The sequence below is a fragment of the Stegastes partitus genome, unplaced genomic scaffold (assembly GCF_000690725.1).
Source record: "Stegastes partitus isolate 25-593 unplaced genomic scaffold, Stegastes_partitus-1.0.2 Scaffold3702, whole genome shotgun sequence".
Lineage (NCBI taxonomy): Eukaryota > Metazoa > Chordata > Actinopteri > Pomacentridae > Stegastes > Stegastes partitus.
Window position 1 is genome coordinate 1 of NW_007581433.1, and position 23,875 is coordinate 23,875.

General features: G+C 40.9%; 1 protein-coding gene across 1 annotated transcript in view; it reads right to left on the reverse strand.

The window, feature by feature from the left end:
• Positions 1–981: 981 nt before the first annotated feature.
• LOC103376192 (protein arginine N-methyltransferase 3-like) overlaps positions 982–23,875 on the reverse strand; it is a gene marked incomplete at its 3' end in the record, with an annotated part of 30,470 nt that continues 7,576 nt past the window's right edge. The window contains exons 8-11 of the mRNA XM_008306562.1: positions 23,023–23,088; positions 20,748–20,869; positions 16,190–16,289; positions 982–1,060 (exon numbers count right to left, since the gene is read on the reverse strand). Of these exons, the coding sequence (XP_008304784.1) occupies positions 982–1,060; positions 16,190–16,289; positions 20,748–20,869; positions 23,023–23,088 (367 nt within the window). The remainder of the gene's footprint in view (positions 1,061–16,189; positions 16,290–20,747; positions 20,870–23,022; positions 23,089–23,875) is intronic.

The following is a 23,875-nucleotide window of genomic DNA, read 5'->3' on the forward strand; positions in this document are numbered from 1 at the left end:
GGTGTGCATCAGATCCAGTGAGATCAGCCCGTGTTGGGCTAAAGGCTCATGACGCACCATACGCTTTCCCCTGACCTGCATCTTTTTCGCCTCGCTCGGGTCACACTTTGGCCTGTCCCATCTCCCTTGCTAACCGATCCGTCTCTATAGGCCCCGTCACTCTTGCTGTCCCTCTGAGTGCGACCCTTCTCTGGTGTCCCAAGGAGCCACTAAAGGCAGTGTGGTGGAACCGTTCCTCAGCTGGGTCACATTTGGCACAAGTCATTAAATCTGCTCTGTGACAGGGATGGGATGACCCAGGAGAAAGGTCTTTCCTTATGTGTCAAGTCTTTTTGCACCACATATCTCATCAAAAGCATCTCTTTTTTTTTTTGTCAAACCAACATTGCCGTGGTGGAGCTAAGTTGTTACTGAGAGGAAAAGAGAAAGAACAGAACCCAAAGTCAGCTAATGTGTGTGTTTTCCCTTTACATTTAGGCCGGCCACACAGGAGACACGTTGTTGCTTAAACCAGAAGTGTGTCAGGTTGAGGTGAGCTACTGTTTGAATTGTTCCCCTCATAGCCACCTCTGAGAACTGCTCTGATTAGACGGTTGAACCCTCCAGTAGTAGCTTTAAAGGGGAAACAAAACCTTCATGTGGACATACTCAGTGAGAAATACAGGGAAACTATTCCAGTCATTCCCTAAAGTATTTGAAAAACACACAGGACTGAACATGAACAGATTTTCCCTGCTGACAGATGACGTGGTCTGAGAATCACACTGCATGACCCCAGTGGTACGTAAAATGGCATTTAAAGTAATAAAACATTCTTGGGCCATTCACATGCATGTGTGTAGAGAAAACTCTCATTAGAAGAAATTGAGACATTTCTGAAGAACATATTGAAAACACATCAGTCTGAAGGTCGCTTTAGCTGATAAAGACGCAGACTTTGATGTTATGAGGGATTGCGCCACCTCAAGAATAGTGACCTACCTGAGCCACCGTCAGCCAAGTAGAGGTCTCTGGCATACAGGACAGAGTCCAGCATGGATTCAAACAGCAGGAAGTAACCCTGGAAGGAAAGAAATACACATTAAAATCCCAAGATCTTATTGACATAGTTTAGAATTGAAGACAAATGTACGGCAGTAAAACATTAGCGGTATGTGCAGATGATTGACGCTTCATGAGCAGCAAGAAGAAAATTATTCAATAGTTTCACCATCATGAAAGCACAAAAGTTGCATGAACAAATCCCAATTAAAATGAAATACCTAACTGTGTTCTTTGATAAATAGGCAAAAGTGTTTACGTTATAAACAAAAAAATGTTCTGTAGGTCCTTATTAAAAATGATCAGCAATTAATGATATCTACTGAAACTAAACTTGTATCATCTTGTATCTTTAACAGTTTGGGACACGTAATAACGCTACAGAGCTGCTGGACAATTCAATTATTTTTAATTCAACATCACCACCGTGGACGCCTGAATTAGCCATGACTGTGACTCTGCCCACGTGGTTCCCCCACCCAGCCAGCATCCAAAGGTTTGACCCTGAGCTGACCTCGTGTTCTGCTCCAGTAGACGGCACATTAACCGTGGTATTATTCCATTAATGCTGAAATTGAGTTTTGTCCACATCTTGTTGGCTTCGGCCTGAGTGGCAGATACTGCTGACAAATGGCTTTTTCTGCCCGACACCCCTCCGAGCAGAGGATCGGCCAATCGGCTGCAACGCTGGCCCCTTCAATACGTTACTAGCGAGCGCAACATTTGGGGCGGGTTCAAACATATGGGAGGGCATATTTCCATCTGGGACAAGGAGGTACATGCACGTTCTACTGTAACTGATGACCCGGATCAGTCCTTTCAAAGCTGCGACAACAGTGACGGACTCCTTCAGGAGTGAAAATAACCAGCATTGCTTTCAGATTTGTATTTTAGGATCAACACCGGGGCTCAAGGAGAGGCGTATTAAAAACACAACCGCATACTTTTCCATCACAAAGATGAATTTGCTCACTATAAATCTATGAAGAACTGAATGTCTGGGTTTGAACTCCTGCCATTTCTTGATGGGTTTCTTCACACTGGAACCATAATACAAGAAGGACCGACCTTTGCTGGAGAAAACATGAAATTAATAAGACAACACAGAGATTTTACAAGTGCCATTTTCAACTTCAGGGAAGTTTAATATCTCGGAAATGGCTCACTAGCACTATACTGCAGAGCCGGACCCATTCAAGCGAGATGCATACAGCTCTACGGTGACACAGTTGATGAAATTTGTAGTGCAAACTCATCAGTATGATGGAGAAAAGAAAAAAAAAGATGGCCTGAGTTATATTTAAGAATCCAATATCTGTACTTTCTCTTCAGTGGAGGGAAAGAGGGACAAGGAGAGGTGAGGGCCAGGACAGCAGATAAAAACTGAATGAGGGGAGGCTGTATGATTAAAGACAAAGCAGAGAGGGGGAAGAGGTAGACGGAGAGATATTGAGGGAATGTAGCGGCCGGCAGAAAAGTAACTCACCGAGATAAGCGCCTTATTATTCAAATAAAGACAATCTTTTATTGGGGGGAGGTAGAGGAGAGCAAGACAAACAGGGGAAACGGCTCTGATTTATAACTCTGACTCCAAAATCGTCACCATCTCTGTCACGGGCCCGAGCTGATAATGATGACAGCGATGAGGCCGATATAACCGTCTCATCCTCCGCAAGGTGATAAAGGGAAACATTGTGGGCGCTTATCAACACCGGACCGGTCTCGAAACCAAAGTCAGGCCCCGCGAGCCGCCTGCTGCTGACTGCTGTGGTCCACTCGATGTCCTTAGCGGCAGAGCGGGTCGTTTTTAAAACCCTCACACAGAGTACACCAGTCTCGTAATTTAGAGCCCAATTTCACGGGACACTGCTTCACTTGAAGGAAAGAGGATATAAGAGAGAGAGAGAGGAAGAGAGGGAGAGAGATGCCTGAAAGCAGAGTCACACCTTACTTTTGTCATCAACAGGATTACTGTCCTCCCCCCTCCCTGCTGCCTTCAGTACTTTCCCATCAGCCTGGACGACCCCCCCTCCCCACCTTCTTAATTTACACATCTGCAGTGTTAATTATCAGATACACGGAAACACAGATCCACTTCTGTGACCGGGACGCGCAGAGGGCCGGAGCTGAAGCATCGCTAATGAAGTTCGTCTGAGTCTGATTATCTCTGACAAGAAAACTTAAAGTGCGAAATGAAAAATCAACAATAACAAGCCGTCCCTGAGCACGCTGTCGCTCCTGAGTGATGCAGGGAGTCCTGAGCCATCAGTAAGAAGGTGTCATCCCTGAAGTTTAATCTACCCTCCATCATGTAGCAGCTTAGGCGGTTGTAGCCAATCAGTGCACGTCGTCTCATTCACACCTGCTGTCTAGTAGAACAGCAGAGGTGTGCCAGAAAGTTTGAATTTTAACAAGACAAAGGTCAGCCCGCGTTGATATTTTAATCGTGAGCAGTTAAGTCTTAATTAAAATGTCCACATTTTTAAAAATGCTGCAGGACAGCATGAAGACGTGTCGTGATTTTTGTTAAATTTATCGCACATTTTGGACTCTAGTAGTCGCGCCTATATTCACTCAGTCTGTCTGATGCTTTACAGGTTGAAAGAGAACAAGAGGAGAGTGAGAGAAGATCTATCGCTGCGTCAATTTCCTGCATGAGTGACGACACAGTCGTGGACGACAATGTGCAGTGTCCAATCTTCTTGGGAGAAAAACCAATAATTTGGCGATGGACATAACCTGAAGTCTCATTCAGACGTGCACTCGTTTAAATTAATCTGACAACATCTGAGCATGTTGGCTACATGTCACAACACGGCACAAGTTCGAACCACATGCCGTCACGTTAATGGACGAGCACATAGATTAAATGGTGTCACAAAGGAACAAGTAAAAAATGAGCACGGGTGAGTTATATTGTCTTTGTGGTAGCATTATTGTAACGGTTAAAATAGGGTGGTTGTCAAGCATTGACTGTGTTTGCTGTTACTGATTTCTAGTTATCCACAGCGTTCGAACAGTTTGCTAAGCTTGCTCTTACTTCAGCTTTCGTCTTGGGATAAGTAGTTGCTCCTTGAACCTTGACATACTGTAACTTCACCCACATGTCAAATATCGGGGCTGTCTCTGTCACTATCAGGGGTAAGTCTGAATGAATCAGCAAAAAACATCATCATACAATTATATGTCAGAAAAACAGAATGGCATCTCTTTAACACCAATGTTACATATGGTATGTCTGAAAAAGGCTTACGAGTAAATATCTGGGCTTGCTACACTATAACTTCTATGAACAGTGTTGCAATAAGTCAAATTCAGCTAACAAGCTAACCACTAATACAAGAGTCAGCTGGGTTTTGCTCAGAGTTATAAAGTCATGCAGAGGCAGCAGTGTCACAAGAACTTCTGAGATGCTGCGTTCAGTCCCTGGACCCAGCTGTTGTTGGTAAATGGCTCCAATGCATTTGCTAACTACACAACTAACTGCAACTCTAACATTTCATATTTATACACGTTTCAAATACACATGCATCACCTCTGAACGTTTTGCAAAGGAATCGATTTTTGTTGTTTCCTACTGCTTGCAGTTTATTACAAAGGTAGACTATAAAGGCCATTGTTACCGTTGTATTGGACACGGATGGAATTAATATCGTGTTCAAATCAAAAATACAAAACAACAATTTCAAAATTTTCCTTTGCAGGCTAAGTCCTATCCTCTACATTAGTCTATATGAGATGTGATCAAAAAGTTTCAGGATGGTTCATGTGCACAAAGCTCAACATGGGTTCCTTGACCACAAATGGCTCAATCCACTCACTCTCTATCATCCTGCTCATTATTTTTTGGTTCCTGTGAATTCTTGCAAAAAATACAAGTTGCTCAAGCTGAAGGATCTCAGTTTTGACACAGGAAATTAGATGTCCACCACAGAGGGTGCTTAACATACATACATACGGATATCGCGAGACTTCTAGAGAGCGTTAGAAGCATTGAAGAGGCGCTGGGAGCGCTGTATCGCTGCACCAACAGAGTACTTTGATTGTATCTTGATGCATCTGCTGTCGCTGACATGTTGTTTGATCAGTACCAGTGAATCAGAGTACAGTTGAGAGTACAAGTTGTTGAAAACTGTCAGGTGAAGACTACATTAAAAAAAACACAGAGGGCTTAATCGCCCTCACTTTCCTTTTTTTCCACTTCACTTTATCTTTAGTCACTTGTGTTAAGAAAAACAAGATTAAATCTCAACACCGGGCTGATTTGCAAACTTTTTTTGATAACATTTCCATAGATCGATCCATCTGTCTACAGGGCTCGGTGACGGAGACGGGCGGAGGAAACGGCTCCCTTTACCGTCACACAGCCGGGCAGGATGGTGCGATGCTCGGCACTATAGTCACTGTGCATTTCCATAAAAGGAGACTAATGAAAACCTAATGAGAATGGGCTGGAGCAGCTTATACACATTAACAAAATTAGCATATAAAACACATTCCCCTGAGTGGCCTAACACTCACATACACATCTACACATGCACCCATACACACACATACAAAGGAGAAAACTGGAAAATCCACTTTTATATCTGTGTTACTTTTAACAAGAATTTTAGCCATTGCGCTGAGTTTTTATCATCTCTTAAGCCTGAGTATTCTTTATAGAGTAAACTTTAGCAATTACTATTGCAATGCGTTGCTGTCTTTAGTTGCTAGAGGCAGAGAGGGGAGAAAAAAAAAAGACTTGGTGCACTACAATCTAGAGATTTTCATGTCTATCAACCCATGGGAGTCTGACTTGCTGTCAATTATAGGTACCAAGAGGCATTTTGGTACAGAATCTGCATCAGCAGTTTACACTTTCCTCCGCCCTCCAGTACCTCCTCTCTGCTTCTGCATTCAACACACGTCTTCCTCAATTACTGCAGATCATCATCACTTCCAGTCCCAGGAGGGCCAAGGCAAAATAAAGGAGATGGTGTGCATGCATGAGTGTGTGTGCTTCTGGATGGGCGTGTTTGTGGGGGAACAGCTCCACGCTTCAGCGAACACCGAAGGCAGAACCTCGACGTCAACAAGCCTCTTCTATACTAGTCTATGGTCAGATGGTACCAAATTAGCATAAACACATCACGCACATCCCTGTAATAGATTTTACTGTTACTGCATGGTGAGTGTACATTGTACAGGTTCCCGTATCAGCATAATTTCCATTTCAACACATGCAAATGAGCGATGGAGAGGAAAGACGATGTAACAAAGTAATTTGCAGTTTAGCTACAAGGTTATTAGAAACTGAAATCAATTAAAAAGGTTTCAAGGAGACGGTCAGAGAACATCCACAGTCACTAAAACATTTTAGTTAAGTCTGTGCATGACTTTTAAGACATGGAAAATGCCCGTGTTTGACTATGCAGTGCAAAGCTGGAGAGGAGATGATCCGATCTCTAAATGCAGACACAGCATCATTTCCCAAAAAGGAACTTTAGATTTTTAGAAAGGCACCTATGAAATCTGACTTGGTTTTAAGGTCAAAGTCTCAGGCAGCAGCAGCATAAAAACAAATTAATGTTTGCCTTTGTGGACCTTTGCGTTTGTAAAATAAAGAGTTATAGCTGCGAATTCACTCACACACTATAAAAATCCTAATAAACTTGTATTTGGCGGCGCACTTGTCCAAGCATTCACAGGCCGTTGTTAAATTCATCTTTTCAAGGGAACAAAGAGGCAATTTCTCTCCACAAAAACAATGTCAACGGAGCGATACAGGATGATGGGTTCGGGTTTATGAGGATGTCTGTTTCACAGATACATCAGCTCGTCACGTCCATGTTCTGCATGTAGCAGTGTACGCAGCAAACCTGTCAACTCTTTTCCTCTGAATGTTTTACCTGATTTGAGAAATGCACCATTGCATTTTGGATACATGCAGGATATATGATTAGATTGAATTACACTGCGGGTTTTTATAGACCAACCTGCTCACAGTAAATGACTGCCTATGTGGCCCTGTGCTTATGCCTCACTAGGTGCAAAGGCAGAAAAATAGTACAAACAGTAGTGGTGTAATAATTTGCAACACAAGCATCTATCTGACTTGTTGTAGACTGACCAGTTTACAAAAACAAAATGACAAAAATGAATAAAAATGGTTTGCAAATCTGTGTGCTGCAGGAGGAAACAGATTTTTAACTATGACAGTATATGTAGGCGGGAAATGAGTTAGAACAAAACAAATAAAAAGCACTTAATAGCAAAACTTGATAGAAAAATCTAAACTCATCTAATTACACATTTCCCTGGCAAAGTCTGAAGTTAGCAATAGCAGGTGCAAAATGAGGGCGCCTCAATTAAAGCTTTCATATTGTGCCCCTTTTGCACAAATTAAGTTTCAATGTGCATTTTTTTAAGGCCGAACACTACCAAGATGGTTCTTTTCACCACGACTGTATAAGTCCTGGTTCTAGTCGTTTTTTAAACTGACTGTTTCAGTGTCTGCGGCTTTAAATGGATGCTGATCTCAACTCTGCAGCAACAGTGCAGATCAGCTCAGTACAATTAAAGCTAATGGTTAGTCACATTAGCTGCAAAATGTGCTAATACTAAATACTGCTGATAATGTGGGTACATAGCTTTCAAAAATAAAAGTAGTTCACTAAGTCCTCATTTCCTCAAATGCTGGGGGTGCACAAAGACTCTTGTGTTCACTCTTGCAGCCACCAGCAGAACATTTGGTGTTCTTTCCTCATGGCTGACTCATATGTTGTGGTATAACAACCACAAAACACAATAAAAATGGATTTTTCAGTCTATGCGTGAGCCTCTCGTTTGCAGTTTGTAACTTTTACAGCATCTCAGCTATATTTACCTCAACTGGAACACGGTCAATCAGCCTATTTAGGGTTAGATAGGTGTGTACATTAAATCTGGGTGAAAATCTTGTTTAAACTCATCTGCTTCTATAAAAAATAAAATCAATGAGTATTGTTTTAGTAATAAAAATATATATAAAAAATTGAAACTATTATTCTTACATTGTGCATTTAAATTTACCTGGACTAGAAATCACCACAACACAACAAAAGCCGCCAAGGAACAAGGACTGGGATGGTTTACATGCATCAGAAGTTTGGTCGTACAGGCAGCTGGCCGAGAACCACTTCCTAAAGTGTTTGAAGGTCTTGGAGAAGTAAGTGCAGCCAATAAATCCTCATTAGAACATGGACACACCTGTGGCACTGCTTCTGTGTGTGTGTGTGCGCATCTATTTTGCTGCATCTGAGTCTCTGCCAGTGTGTGTTTGTGTTTTTGTTGTGTAGGTGTATATGTGTGTGTGCTTGTGACTGACAGTCAGTCAGACTGAAGGACAGGATGACTGATGACTACCACCCTTTTCTCAGGCAGGTGAGGCTCCCAGCACTGATAATGAGGCTAAAGAGGAAGGGCTGCCATTAATTTGACTTCACACCTCGACCACACACAATGATTCGGACTCTGTGTGTGTTTTGTGTGTATGTGGGCCAGTGATGCTGTTTTGTAGTCAAACTACGTTTACCTCAAGGTAAAATATCAGCAGAGGAGTTTAACGGAGTCCCTGACACTTTCCTTGTTCAGGGTTCTTTTCATATGTTAATGAAACAGGCTGAACATTCACTGCTGCTCGGGACCAGTTTCACATTCTGGGAGAGCATCTCCAAGGTGAGTTAACACATAGCAAAATAAAACTGGCTATCAGCTCTGTACACAAACAGTTATCAAAAAGACAATATATCATACAGGCTCAGCATCCACAGTAAAACACTACATATATGTTTGAAGGGAAAGTCAGCACAGTTTTATAATAGTTTTCTGTATTGTCAGAGTGTGTTCAGTGCAACTCTAATGGTAATTCAGACTCAGACGAGGGATCGATGGATACAGTATATGATGGATCGATACCAATACTGATTACTAGTTATCAAGAACGCCGGTATTTGGAACTGCTATACATTAAAGCATGTGACAACAGGGGTCCTGTAATTTAAATAAAATAAAATCAAGTTTATTGTCATTTTGCTGTACATACACAGTAGTACAGGCTAGATGAGAGAGCGTTTCCTCAGAATCCAATAACTTAAAGCAATTTAAATAAAGAAGTGTTTGCATATCTGGATCAGCAGTTCAGCATTCTGACAGCTTGTGGCACGAAGCTGTTGATGGTTCTGGAGGTTCTTCCTTTAATGCTCCTGATGGCAGCAGCTCAAACAGTTTCTATAATATATATTACTATAGGAGGTTATGTAGCCTTAGACATTGAATGTGATATAATAACAGCACATGACTGCAGAGGTCGTGTCATTCATTGCTAGATTACTTCATTATATGCTAATTCATTAATTATTTTTATCATTATTAAAGCTGAATATAGGGCTTTCAGTGTTTGTTTTTTTTAATATTGAATGTTTAATATTTGCTCACACTCGACACCGTTGTCGTAGATTAAACACGTTCGTATTGTAGATTAGTTTTAGTATCTGGTTTCGACTCCAGGAGCCTCTTATGGTTTAATTCTGCAGTGAGGAAGGTACCAGTCAATCTCTGATCTTTTTCCATCTGCTGCACAACTATTCGTGGCACTTTTCACGTATGCATCCAAGTGCAACACTAAGAATGTCTTACTGGAGAAACCGTCTATACATGTGTGACGTTATTCTAATTTTTTTCCAAAAAATGATACTGTGTCCCACCCGATCTATAACAGCTGGCTTTTCATTTGGGCTTTCAGTGTGGTCCTCGAATATAAAGATTTTTGGTTTCTAACACATCTTAGGATCGACTGACTTGGAAAGACTTGCCTCAACTGGATACAACATGTTGCCCAACACATTTCACAATGTGGACATAAGAGAAAGGCTATGAAAGGAAAACAGCCTTTTTCTAAATGGTACGTACATAATCCAAGTCATGAAAATTCAATGCAAACAACCTCATGTCAAAACACGGCAGCACAGAGCATCTCTTTATCTTTTATTCTGCTTCTAAGAGTGTAGTAGCTGGATTTCCTTCCCAAATAGTTGCTAAACTTGTGATGGTTTGAGTGGCAGGCATCAACAAGGGACACTTGAGTGCAACACAAATTGGCCACATCGTGTAGGGTTACACTATTTAGGGAAGGTTAATTGAGGCTTGTAGTGCACCCTGGAAAGCAGAATGTGCCTGTTTAGGTAACAAATAAGGTAAAAACTGCAGCTTTCTTCAAGAGTTGGAAGCTCGAAAATACATTTACCAGTGAAACAACATGCATCAACTCGCAATGAAGCTAATTAAACGAGTGTGAGGACTTACGTAGAACGCACTGCTGAAACATTTCACGTTTACATTATTACAATTAAACTGAATCTTAAGTAGTTATAAAATTAAACTGTTAGATGATTGCATCCATGTTGCATTCAGGGTGGATTTCTCCCATGAATGCAGATCAAAGAACAAAGTCATTGTCCTGCTCGTCATTAGCATTAGTAAGAAAAATAACGTCCTTAAAGCCAACTCTCCTCTGACTGTTTACTCGAGAGTCCGTATTTGTATGTCGGTGCCATTAAACACTATCAAGCTAGTGGGCCCATCTTCTGTGATTGATCTCGGAGTGACAATCTTTACTTAGCCTCTGGGTAACTCGGCTCTCCTCCTCCCCATCAGCTCTCCAAGTCTCTTATCTGCTCCGGACTGTTTGTGTTTTGGCGTGCTGAGAAAGAGGACCGATCAATGTTGTGAGTTATGAAATGACAGTGGTGCTGCTGAAGGCAGTCTCTCAAACGCTGCCACGGCAGACAGACACTCATTTGCCCCCTTCTCCACCTCCTCCACCACCACAGATGCACTACATTCATCACCCATCTCTGTCTATTATTAGCCCTGGAACCACGGTCCGTCTGCTCGGCCCAACAACTCCGAGAGCTGGACTGCAGCGATACCATCCTTTGTTTCTCTGTGGGCTTAATTGCAGGTTAATCAACTTAATATTTCCTGATAAAATGTACAAGATTATTAGTATAAAGCTACAATTTGATGGAGTAGTTCAAGCAACACTCTTTCTTAAAGCATCATTTTATGACAATTTCAACTTTAAACAAGCTTGAAGATCCTACTGATGTTTCATTAACTTATAACAGTGAGAACAGCAAACTGAAATTTCCTGCGTTTCATTTTGAGAATTTTTATCTGCATTTTTCAGCCCTCATAGTTTCAGAAGTACACGACATGGACATGAAATTTTCACAAAAGAAAAACACACGTTAGATCTGTTAAAATCTGCAACCAAATCAATTTTACATTCACACCAAATCCAATCTAAAGCCAAAATTGTATTTCTGTTCAGCACAATTTTTAGTAAAACCAACTTTGAGCATCACTATCATGGGATGTATCATAATTTCCACAGCAAAACTGCACCAACTGAACATCTATGATAGAATATGACTGAGAGGAGTCAGATAGGAGCCTTTTTCAGATTTGGTTAAACATATGTGGCGTGACTCGACTGCAAGACTTATGCTGAGCTGGTCTTCTTGCTTTTGGACGTGTAAGTAACATCATCCGGCTTGTTTTATGTTGTTTTACTTTGCTTCTGCAGCCCTTCTCAACAGAGGTTCAGTCTCTTACTATACATCTCAATGGGAAGCAACAGCACTGTTTATTCAACTGGTAAAATAAGTGATAATACTGGCTTTTACTATATACTGGTAAACTTGGTGTGGGGAATTACATTTTTCTTAATTGCTGTTGATGATTCAGCATCCTGATGTTGGGAAGGTGGTGCCAAAGTTGTGTAGCACTTGTAACACTACGTTGCCTCTTGCTATGGACAGTAAGATTACGGGTTTGTATTGAGATGATGATTCTGTTTGCGTTCCAGTACCTTTTACTGTCAGAACTTCGAGGCCAGCAGGATTTACTCCACTAGAATCCTGTAATTACCATCTGTGGCCACAGAGGCCACTGTTGTGAAATTTTTAAAAAAAAGGAAACTTAACAAAACTTTAGCTGTCTTAGGAGAAAAAAAATGGAGAGAAGTCTTATAAAATTGTTTTGAAATTGGGAAAGATGTAAATATTCTTTAATGTCAGCTGGTACTGACCATGTTTCATGCCGTCGGGGGACAATGGCGGCAAAATAAACAGCTGATTGGTAAACGTTTATTACATTAGAATTCAAAAAAAGGTGCTTCCCTCAGCGTGTATTAACTCTTGTTCCAAACAGTCTAAAACTACCTCAAGTGAGCGTAAAATCTTTTTTTGTAAAATTGGGTCGGTAACTTTTTTTTTTTATGCGATACTCCAAAATGCTTTTATGACACACTGCGGACACACTATTACAGTATTGCTTTAAACCCTCTGGTCTCTTATTTTAGACATCTGTTGTTTCTGATATCATTTCGTTGGGTTAAGATGACACTTAAAGATGATAAAAATTTGTAACTGTCAAATACAGAGCACCTATGAAAATGAATGAACGAATGAAATGAAAAATACTTTATTTATCCCAGAAGGGAAATTCAAAAATGTGATTAATATAGAAGTCAAAAGGTTTCCACAATTACATAATATTATTTAATATCTATTGCAATGACAGAGAGATCAGTAGCTGTAAAGACAGCTGCAAAAACTAGACTGTAATTCACATACAACTGTCACATTTTGGGGGGGTTTACTTATTTCCTGCCTTAAGAGTTGGATTGGTCAAGAGTTGGATGAGACAGGCTGGTCACTTAAGTTAATTTGCTGGTTAAATTTTTATTAATTTATCACTGAGATCCTGATTTTCGATGGAAGATTGTTGGACGACTTCTTTAATAGATGTAGACAAGCATTTTCCCTGTTTTTCTTTAGTCTTTGGGATAGACTGTATTGAACACACCACAGATGTTAAATAATCATCAATCATTGCATTCCTTTAAACACAAGAAAAAGAGTTTAACATAGGTCTAGGTCTAAGCATCTCAGTGAGGTATTTAAATATAACCGTGTCTGAAAGCATACATAGATGAAATTCTTTAGTTGACAATTCTAGTTATTTCATAATAAAACAGGATTACATTTGGACTTTTTGACCACTCGTACCACTGATGCATTCATTTACACTCGCTCTGAAATTAATACGTTTTCAAAGTCCTACAGATTTTTCATTGAATGCCTTCCACTCAATACAGACGACTTTCCAGGCCAGTGAACATGATGATAGATGAATGTTGGGCTTGTCTTCCTTTTCTTTCTTTTTTTTTTTTTTAGATTAATTACACTGTTCGGTGACAACAGACCTTACTTTCTACCAAAACCTGCTGAAGTGTAGCTCCGTGAAAAGTACTCAGTTTTTATTTCTGATCCTTCAATTCAGTTATCTTTCCCCTTCGTCCCTTTTTATTTAATCAACCCTACATTCCTTTAGGAAGGAACATGAAGCGTGCAGCTTCTCTGTTCCAAAGAAACGCTGGTTGCTAATCTATTCTTAGTTACAGAATTCCCTCATGTGCGTCTCTGCCGCTGCTTTGACCCAATTTGGCCATTCTCTGTTGTGGGCTGATTCCCAGCATTTTGAGCAGACGACACAAAGGCTTGTAGCAAAACCATGTGTGATCAAGGCGGTAAACCATGAATAAAACCACAAAGATACACCAGTTTCATGTGGTTTATGTTTTCATGATTTGCCAGACTTACAGTTGATGAAAGAAATTTGGATATAACGCAGGAAGGAGCTGCATAAACTGAGTGAGACAAAAGTAATTAATTTTGTTTTTTTCGATTTGTTGTTCCCATATTAATGGCAACCGTCATTTAACTGTGGAGATTTCAGACATTTGGGGGCAACAAATGCTCAGCATATCAGTTATTTTATCAGAGATACAACAGAAGAACACCTGGAGCACCTGTCTACAGAGCAGTCAGACTAAAGCTCACTGTTTGAACAAAACAATTGGCTTTTTTTCCATCAGTAAGTGAGCAAACGCGATCCAATTCAATACCACAGAGTTAGTCGTCTTGCTGGAGTGTGCAGTCTGTCGCCAGCAGCTCTTCAAATAACTTCTAACTATTTTTGAGAGAAAATGGATGACAATGAATCTGTTTTTTATTTTCACATTGCTACACTGACTGCATCTGGAGAAAAAATTGGATTAGATCAAATATTTGGAAGACCTTTTTTGCAAACTAAGACATTCAATGGTGTGAAAAATTCAACAAGAAAGCCAAAGATGTAACTGTAACAACAAAAAAAAAAGCCTCAGAGCGCAGCACCAGTGATCTATATGACATGCTCTCAATGAAAATGTAACTGAAGCAAAAAAAAATGAGAATTAAAAATTACAGACCGGAGCTACGACATCTGCGGAGTTTGTCAGATAATAAGACACAACCTGGATGTGAGACAAGACCATTAAAGCTGACCACAGTCTCAAGCCATTTACACTGACCAGAAAGGCTACTCCTGTCAACTACGAGTGTCATCTTTCCTTTTTTTCACACGGGCAGATTGGAGGGCAGCGTTGAAGTCCCAGCTACTCTGAGAAATGTCTGCCACCGCTGCCCTGATGAGAAGTGACTGGAGAATTCTTAGATTTATTAGCGCTCTGTGAGCCAGTGTCATCAGAGATTACGCCCCCTATCCTTCACCGTTCCACCGGCACGTCAGCCGCCGAATTTCAATTTCCCCGGCGAGAGGATGGGAAGGCTCTGGCTGGCGACCCCTGCTCGTGACCCTGGGGTTTCACGATGGATGGGGGAGGCGGAGGGGGGACAGATACGGGATGCTCATGAATTAGGGATGACTTCAGCGGTGCGTTCAACTTTGGCCGTCCCGCCTGTATCGCCACAGAGAATCTCCCTGATAAATGGCCATCAAGGGGAAGGAAGACTGCTCTTCCTGGTTAGGCATTCAGAGGAGCTTCATGGCCGAGTTTGGCCCCGTTTAAGCCATGTTTAAAACATGCGTCACTCCCGCCGGTACCTTGGATGCTCCACGCGCATTGGCTGGTAAAGGACCAATCTGAAATTTAGCTCCGTATTATGCATTCAAAGACTTCTAGTGTTGGATGGAAAATAAGTGGGAAGATATTATCACACCACACGAAAGCAAGTTTATTGGCCAAAAAAGATGCAATAATTGTAAATATATTCTAAGACCAGTAATAGTAAAATCATAGTGAGAAGAAATGATGAATTAAATATAATCTGGCGTGTCACGTCTCCATCAATGAGCTCAACCACTCCTCATATTTTAGAAGACACGGATCGGTGCTCTCCACATCTGGCTTTTCCTGCTGTGTATTAAGGATCCTCAATGCACTATGCTTGGAGTTTGTTGGTAGTAAGTTTGGCGTCACAGAGCAGCAGTTAAGACCTAATAAAACTGAATTTAACAAGTGGATTATTTAACTCTTTGAACTCGGAGTAGTTTCTGGGCTCCCATTACATATTTTCTCACTGTGGATTCATTTTTCTTTGTGATATAACTTCCTACACCTCTATGGAAACAGCACACTCATGACTAGAAGCAGACAGAACTCAAAAATATTGTTTGTGCAGTTTAACACAAGAAAACCATAAATCGTAAAAAGAACAAAACAAAACAAAACAAAAAAAAGTAAAGTTGAATTTCTTCGATTATTTATCTAATTTTGTTTGCTTTATTTTTTTAAACCTGGAACCAACATGTAAATTATGTTCAGAAGGACCCACAGGTGTTACCAAAACTGGAAAAAGTGGTGGCTCTATATACTATAGATATTTTACTACCTGCATTTGTTTCCATACTAGTTTCCTGTTTGCTCTGGGTAAACACGACCTGCAGTTCAGCTGAAAAGTCCCTGAATTTTTATCATGCAACTGTTGGTTGCAGCTGAGTCAGTCATGACTTCCCTGTGGTGTCAAGGAGTGCAAATATTTTAGTTTTATACAGAATTTGGTTAGAGCAAACTGTTGACTTTTTGTAAATGTTTAATCAAGGCATGTAGAAAAAAAGTGATTTTAAGGAAATATCTGAATTTTGTGTCATTTTAGCAATTAAAAAAAAAAAAAGATGTTATTTTCAAACCTGCGGGAGGGTTTTCGGGTTCATAGGGTTAAAGTTGTCATTGTTGAGCTGCTACAGCATGTTTCTATGTGTGTAACTACGTACTGACCATCCACTCTGAGATGATGATGTCCACCTTCTCCACGGGGAGCTTGATGTCTTCTATGCGGCCTTTGATCAGAGTGATTTTGTCCTCCAGCTGGTTGGACCTGCAGGAGACACACAGGAGTCACAGGACTAAGACACATGTATAGTAGCTTGTTGAACCTAAAAACCTTTAAAATCCCAAATACGACAAACACATTCTGTAATATTAACGGAATATTTGTTTTTAAATTTTCGGCAAGCTGTGGCAAAGTCACTCATATCATTTTGACATTCATTTAAAGATGTGCTTCAGGTTATTTTCCAATTTTCGGTCCATTATTAAATCTCCTTTTAACTCTTTCAGGTTTCTACAAACTGACAGTGAAGCAAAAAGTGAAGCTGTAAAACCCAAACAAGACACTAAAAATTAAACATTTTCATCCTTTCACAGGGAGTCTGATCATTTTTCTTCTTGGGTTCACCAACAAAGCAGCCCTTTTCACATTCCAATTTGATCTTATATTAATATAACAATCATGATGAGTGCATCTTTAAGCCCCCCCTCCCTCCCATCTTTGCTCCATAAATCTTCACTCTTGTTCAATTAAAATCAACTCAGGTCGATTCGCCCAAAGCTGTCAGGTGAAGCGTGGTATGAACCAAATTACCTGCTCAAGAAGACAAGATTTTAGTAAAGATAATCTCTGTCTACTTTCAAGTGGGTGCAGTTTGTTTGTGGTCTGAAGGCAAACTGACCAACTCACAGTATTTTACTGATAGAAGATGTGTGATTTTTTAACTTCTCAGAAAGGGAAGCTAATAATGGATCCATCTGCTTTTTGTTAACTGTACAGAAAGCCCACGTGGAAAAGGGAAATCATTTGCAAACATGGTTGATGATGGTGATCAATGAAATGTTTGTGCTTCTGTGGTCTGTCTTGTTTGTCATTTTTCATAACATGTGATCAATTTGCATCTTAACAACACTAATAATACCAATAATCAGCTACCAGAGAGCATAAATATGATTATAGTTGATCTGCTGTCAGTCACTGGAGTTAGATTTTCTCTCGTGGGTCCTCATGTTGGTGCTGACGATGCAGGATGACATCACCAAAAAGTGAGTGAGTCTGCATGGCTTCATATTAACTCCTCTTGGTTCGTTCATGGAAAGTGATTTTAACACAAACAAGACCAGAGCTAAAAAGCATTAACTTTGTTTGTCTCAATGAACAGAACAACAGGTGTAAAAGTGAAAATCAATGAAGGTGGAACATCCGTCACAATAGCAAACTTTACCAAATGGATAACGTACAGTATACATGTAGATATGTGTCCAAACAATCCCACATGTTTGAGTCATTTCCACTCTGTCCTCTGCTCCCTGTACTTCCAGTCTGTTCAGGTCCGTGTAGGGAGGTGAAAAGGAGGAAACTGTAAGCGTGGCTTGTGCAGGCTCAGGTAGGGACTGTAAGATCAGTGCTGCTGTTTAAATGATCCTCCCTTTCGGAGCAGCCAGTTTGGGTATCAATCTCTGTGAATATTCCATTATCATGACAGCTAATGTTACAGAGGACAGAACAATTACTCACAGCGGCCCAGAGTGCATTTCTGTAGCAGCGATCCTTATCTTGAACTGTCTCTCCCCTCTCAGCTGCTCTTCCACCGCTGCTATCACCTTCTCCCAGAATCCAACACCCCACCTCCCCGCACACAGCCCTCACCCCCGACCCGCCGCCTCCCCCACCTTTCACGAGAGGGAAACACTGTAATCTCATTATTGGGGTAATTTAGAGGACAATGTCAGGACTCTGGGGAGAGAGTCGGTATCTGTGCAGCTCTGTAGGTGTGAGAGAAGAGGAGGGAGAGGAGGGAGGTTGTACGTTTCACCATCGGAAGCCAGTGTTTGGTGTAAAATGTAGAATCTGTCATAAAATTTAGCTTCCCTCTCTCACTAGATGTGCAATCAATTTAGCTGCCAAATGTGTTTGTATTAAGGATGCATGATTTGGATTTTTGATGATATTTCGCTTAAAATTTTGGCTGTTGCACATATTTTTTTTACATAGTTTCTTTAGATTTTTTGTGCACTGTAGGACCATGAGAAACGGCATTTCAAGTTCTCTGTATGTCCTGCACATGCAGAGGAACTGGCAAAAAAGTTCACTTTGACATCAACTTGCCTTCTCTTATTGTAAAGACCCACTGACGGGAGCATGTATACAACGCACTGCTTTTAAAATGTACGCATTCGCTTTGGTAAATAAGAAAACTACTCAAACTTGCATGTAACAAGCTACGTCTTTTTTATGTAAAAAATAAAAATAAAATAACATAAAAACTTTTAGCCTGGCAGGTGTTATTTCTCTGCTGTTGGTCAGTTGAAGCTGATGACGATACTTTATTTTAAAGCCTTTCTGATGATGATGATGCCGATACCGTGCATCCCTAGTTTATATATATGTAACCCGGACCTGTCACATAAATAAAAAAATGAAACAAAGATTAACCCTCTGAACTCCGAGCAGTTTCTAGATGTTTGTTACTGTCACTTTTTTACTCACTGTGGGCACCACATGGCTAGAAGTAGAAATCAACAATGTCTTTTGGGACTTAAAACTACATAATAATACGTTAAATCACGTGACTTAAAAGACGTGGAACATTTTACCAAATGCCTACAGATATTACCAGCACTGTGAAAAAAAAAAAAACGGTGGCTCTATATACGACTAGTATAGATTTTTAAGTTTTACTCCCTCTAAAAACAATATGTTTTCACACAACTCTGCACATCAACTCTAGACGGATGTCTCACCATGCTGAATGCATCTTCCGACAACTTGCTGACAACTTTCTCTGTTAACTGTAAACCATTCTCAATGGTACTGAGAAGCACAGAATCGTTTTTATTGTACAGAATCCGGTTGTTGCAACAGTTAATTTGGGCTAAATATTTAAATGAGCACGTAAAACAGCGTAATTTTGAGGATACATCATGATTTTAACTTAAAAATTTGGTTACTTTTTCAAACTGAACTGCACATCATACACAATTAGTTCAAGAGCTGCAAGAAAACTGAAAATTCATAAAATATTTCTGTTTTAACAGTTTCTCGCTCCGTCATTTTGGTGATTTTTTAAAAGAAGACAATATGTATTTTAATCATATTTTCTGGATATTGAATGATACAAACTTTAGTAAGATGTCCTGAATTACTCATACTGAGTTACTGAGTAGTAAAATGCGAATCAGCATCCTTTAACCAAATGATAAACATCTACAAACGGATAGTCCGTCTTCACGTTTTAACACCATTAACATCAGGATGTCCCTCATCTGCAAAAAAAATATCGAGTATTTTTCCGCTTTGTTGTCTCACTGCAGAGCGTTCCAGCAGATAATCCATCAATTCCAGCCGTTTTTTTTTTTTTTTTAAAGAAGTATTTAGACATTATCCATTAAGGAAGTGACTGTGAAGGAAAGAAGGAAGTCACAGCGAGCTTTTCATTTAAACTTTGGCGACGGCGTGGAGACGGGAGATGGATGCTCCTGCCCAACCAACAGGAGCCACTTTAATTACAACCCCGATATTAACATCGGGGCGAAATGACGGACAACCCGGCTGCGTGTGCACAGAAACGTGCAGGAGTCACAGCTTTTAAAACCACAACTCAAGGCAGCAGTAGATTTTTTTTTTATATATAAAAAAAGGACCCAAGGGTGGAGTCTGTGTGTCTTTCTGTTTCTGTGTGTGGCTACATGTGTGAGCGAGTTAAGGGGGTGGAGTGGAGGGTGAATTACAACATCTTTCTTTAGCTGAGTCTTCACCGCTGGCGAACCTGCGACGCCGCCTGCATGCCAACACACACACCCCAACAGCGAGTCAGTGGGCTGTAAAATTAAAATGTCCTTTTCCTTCAGCAAACCCCGTTGTTTTGCTTATACGACACTCTCTTACATAACGGTAATAATAGCAGTCATAATGGCCCCTAACTCAAAAATGCATTTTAGAGGCAGGGGTGTGATGGCGGCTGCAGGTAGACGCGGGGCGCGGCCGGGGCTCCGGTGGCGGTAAATGGACTCCACTGTGGAGAACCAGCCGCTGGAAAACTGGAAACACGCCGCACATGAAATTGGACTGCGGCCTGTATTAAAAAGGTCCCGACGGGGGGTTCATCTACATGTTTGCATGCGACGGGTGCGACGGCGCTCGGCCTCGGACTGCAGCTGCTGCAGGGGGAGAAGAGGCGAGAGGTGAGGCAGTCGGACCGCCGGGTGTAAATAACGTACATTACGGCCGCGCGACTGACAGCAGCTCTATTGAAGTCAACCAGCTGCAACAAATAAAAGGTAGCTGGAGGTCACGCAGACCTCTACTCCCACAATCTTCTGCTGCGTTCTACTCTCTCACCTCTCAAAGGATGACATGCAAGTGGAGGGTGACTGACAGGAGGGTAGGAACTTATCTGCTCACAAGTTTAGTTCTGACTTGCAGGTCACAGTTTTAAAAATGTGATTTTTTTTTCATGGCAGTGAGCACCACAAATGCCAGCTTTCTGCAGTCTGTGTGTCTCACCTGACGATGTCCATGGCCTGATAGATGATTTCTGATTGGTCGACCGCTATGACCTTTTTGGCTCCGGCTCTGGCAGCAAACATGGACAGTATTCCGGTTCCGCAGCCCACATCGAGCACCACCTGCAGAGAAAGAGGGGAGCAGTTTAATAGAGGTACAGTATCGGGTGTTAGAAATTAGCAGCAGGCGGCGATGAAATCTCAGGTTTTAAATATGATTCCTAAACCTACTGAATCCCTAAATTCCCCGGTGTGTTTGAAGAGCATACTACAGTCAAATAAAGGGCCAAAATTACACCATTTGTCAAAAATTGTAAAAACATAAAGATTAATTAGCTATTAAACTTTCTGAAGGTCTTTGAACTGTTAATTTGTAACTTCTTGTTCTATCTGAAAAGTCCAAATCTAAGCTTAAAATTATGATGCTGCCTTAAAATCACTTTATTCTACATCTTATTTAAAATTTCGCCAAAAACAAACTGCTTCCTCGAAACAGATTCTGTAAAATACAAAAAATTCTGCACTGCTCAACACAACTGTGAAGTCATTAGTGACTCAGGTACGACCGACAGCCTTGTGACAAAAATTCAGGGACTTTTTGGGCTGAACTTGGTTGAACTGCAGGATGTGTTCACACAAAACAGAAAGTATGGAAACTAATTCAGAATATCTATAGTATGTAGAGTTGCTATGTTTTTGGTTAACACCTGTGGACAGTTGGGAAAATGTTGTAAATGGTAATTCAAAGGTTTTCAATTTTTCTAAAACGATAGGTTCAATAAATAAACCTTTCTTCTTGTTTTTGTGATTTGTACTTTGTTAAAAAGTGAATAAACGGAAACAAGAAAGGACTGCAGAGGCCTCAACTACCAGCTTACCTCAAGCTGATACACCTTCCTAGTCTGAATTAACTAAGCCTGTCACAATTATTACATAATCACAGTAATCTGACATGACAATAAACACTTTGATTTGATTTGATCTGAGCTGATTGCAATAATTTCTGCACAACTGTTACGATCATTTTAAAAACAGTTGGAATAAATATACAGAAACATCATGTTTATCCACATTGTTTTCCACAGTTTGCAGCCCCTTCCTCTGCTATGGCTGAATGGCAACAACCTAACTTTGAATATTTGACCGATAAGCAGCTATTGACATTAACATCATGGGTTTAGTTCTAAAATCAAACACCACAGCATCACTAAGTGCACATTTTGATTTTAAGTCAATTGAACTGAGAGAGCCCAGTATCTTGGAGGAGGCAAATTAGTTGGATTTGCAGCAAAAAGATTGTGTCCAAAAGCGCTAATACATTAATCGAAAGCTAATAAAGGCATAAAATAAACTGAAAAAGATCATTTAACTGTTAATCACAATGGTTTGTTTGATAAGTAAAAGCTCCTGATTGTGACAGCAGTAGTATTAACACTAGCTATGCATGTTAATGTTGCGTATGTTTGGTATCATGAGCAGCAATTTCATCAAACTCCTTCTAAAATTCCCAGTTTCTCCAAGTCAATTCTTTCCTTTCGCCACTGTTGTCACACATTTTTAATCCCCTCTATTTCAGGTTTCCATAGGTTGCACTTAATTTGTTCATCTTGGCCTCCGACTGCTGTTAAATGAGCGCGACGTGGCTGCAGCTCGCGTACAAGCGTCTATATGTAACACTGCGTTCATCTGTGTCTCTATTTAAGGCAGCTCCCTGCTGTCTTTATGGGTTCACAGAGGGTCGCCAACACGCTGCTGACACGACACAACTCTTTCCTCCGTCTCCACCCGAAACAAGAATAACCTGCTTTGTTTCCCGTCTCCCGGTTACTGTGGAAGGAGATGCCAGCCTCTGTGGCGACTGCTTCGACCTGACAGCGATAATGTACGTTCCCATCACCACAACCTGCCTCCCTGCGCTACAGCCTCATCCCAGCACTAACCAGCAGCCACCCATGTAATGGATGGTCATGATACAGGCCAGTGCCTGCTGCAAGTAAAGGCGATGGAAAAGAGAAGGATGGGGAGGTCGAGTCGGAAAAGGTTTTGAGGGAGGGGGGCGTTATGGGTTTTGGCGGCAGATTGCGTGTCTGTTATCTGGACTGTGCAGTCGACATTTGAGGCGCTAATAAAGTCACGCCGTCATTTAAATCGGACGCCATCGCCTTTTTAATGTCTTTTCTGGAAAATGCACACGTCCGCTCCGGTTAATGGGCCTCGCTGTATGTTGCTGTACATTCATGCGTGCATGTGCAGCTGCATTTGTCGGGCAGGCTCACCTTTTCTCTGAACACTTCGGGGTTGCGGTACATGAAGTCGCGGTAGCTCTCTGTGCGCACTTTGTCCTGTGGAGAGAATATTTGAAAATGAAGAACAACACACTGAAAACAATACCGATCATCACCTGCTCTTGAGGGTGCAGGAGATATGTTCCAATAAAAATACGAGAGTTTTTTTGGAAACAGATGCAGCAACGCCAGGCCTCTCAAAATATGACTTATGAGCTCATACAACCAATTAATCTATTGCAGTAAAATTTAATTACATCCATATATATTCCATTACATCCTGAACTGTCATCTGCTTCCTGAATTTTAGGCTTTTTTATTACATAAATTAAGACATTTACAACAAAAATCAATGCACTAAGGCACAATTTGGTGCATAAAAATTCACCAGAGTGCAGGAAATATTGAAATAAAAGCTATGGCCGTGATAATATGTGTTCTACAAGCTGTTTGACTTCTTGTATTGGGATGCTTATGTTGTGATCTAAAGCTGACTTGGCCTACTTGTATCCCCACATGGGGGGAAAATATAAAAAAATAAATCTCAAAACGTAGCATGTAAAGCTTTTTCCAAACAGGCGCAGATAACAGCCGATCATGACAGACTGTGGTGGATTCGAGGAAATTTTAGGGCAAATCCATGAGATAAATACAACTGGAAGGGACTGTGGTATTTTCCTAGCAGAGGTCAGGTCAGGACTCGCTAATTAACCTGCCAATCAAACGTGGCCACAAATCCCAGCTGCTGCTCTCTGGGGGGAAAAGCTACAGAATCTATTAAAATTACAGTAAGATGCTTCAGTGCAAGGTACAGTGGAAACGTGGAGGAATCTGGACTTTTGCT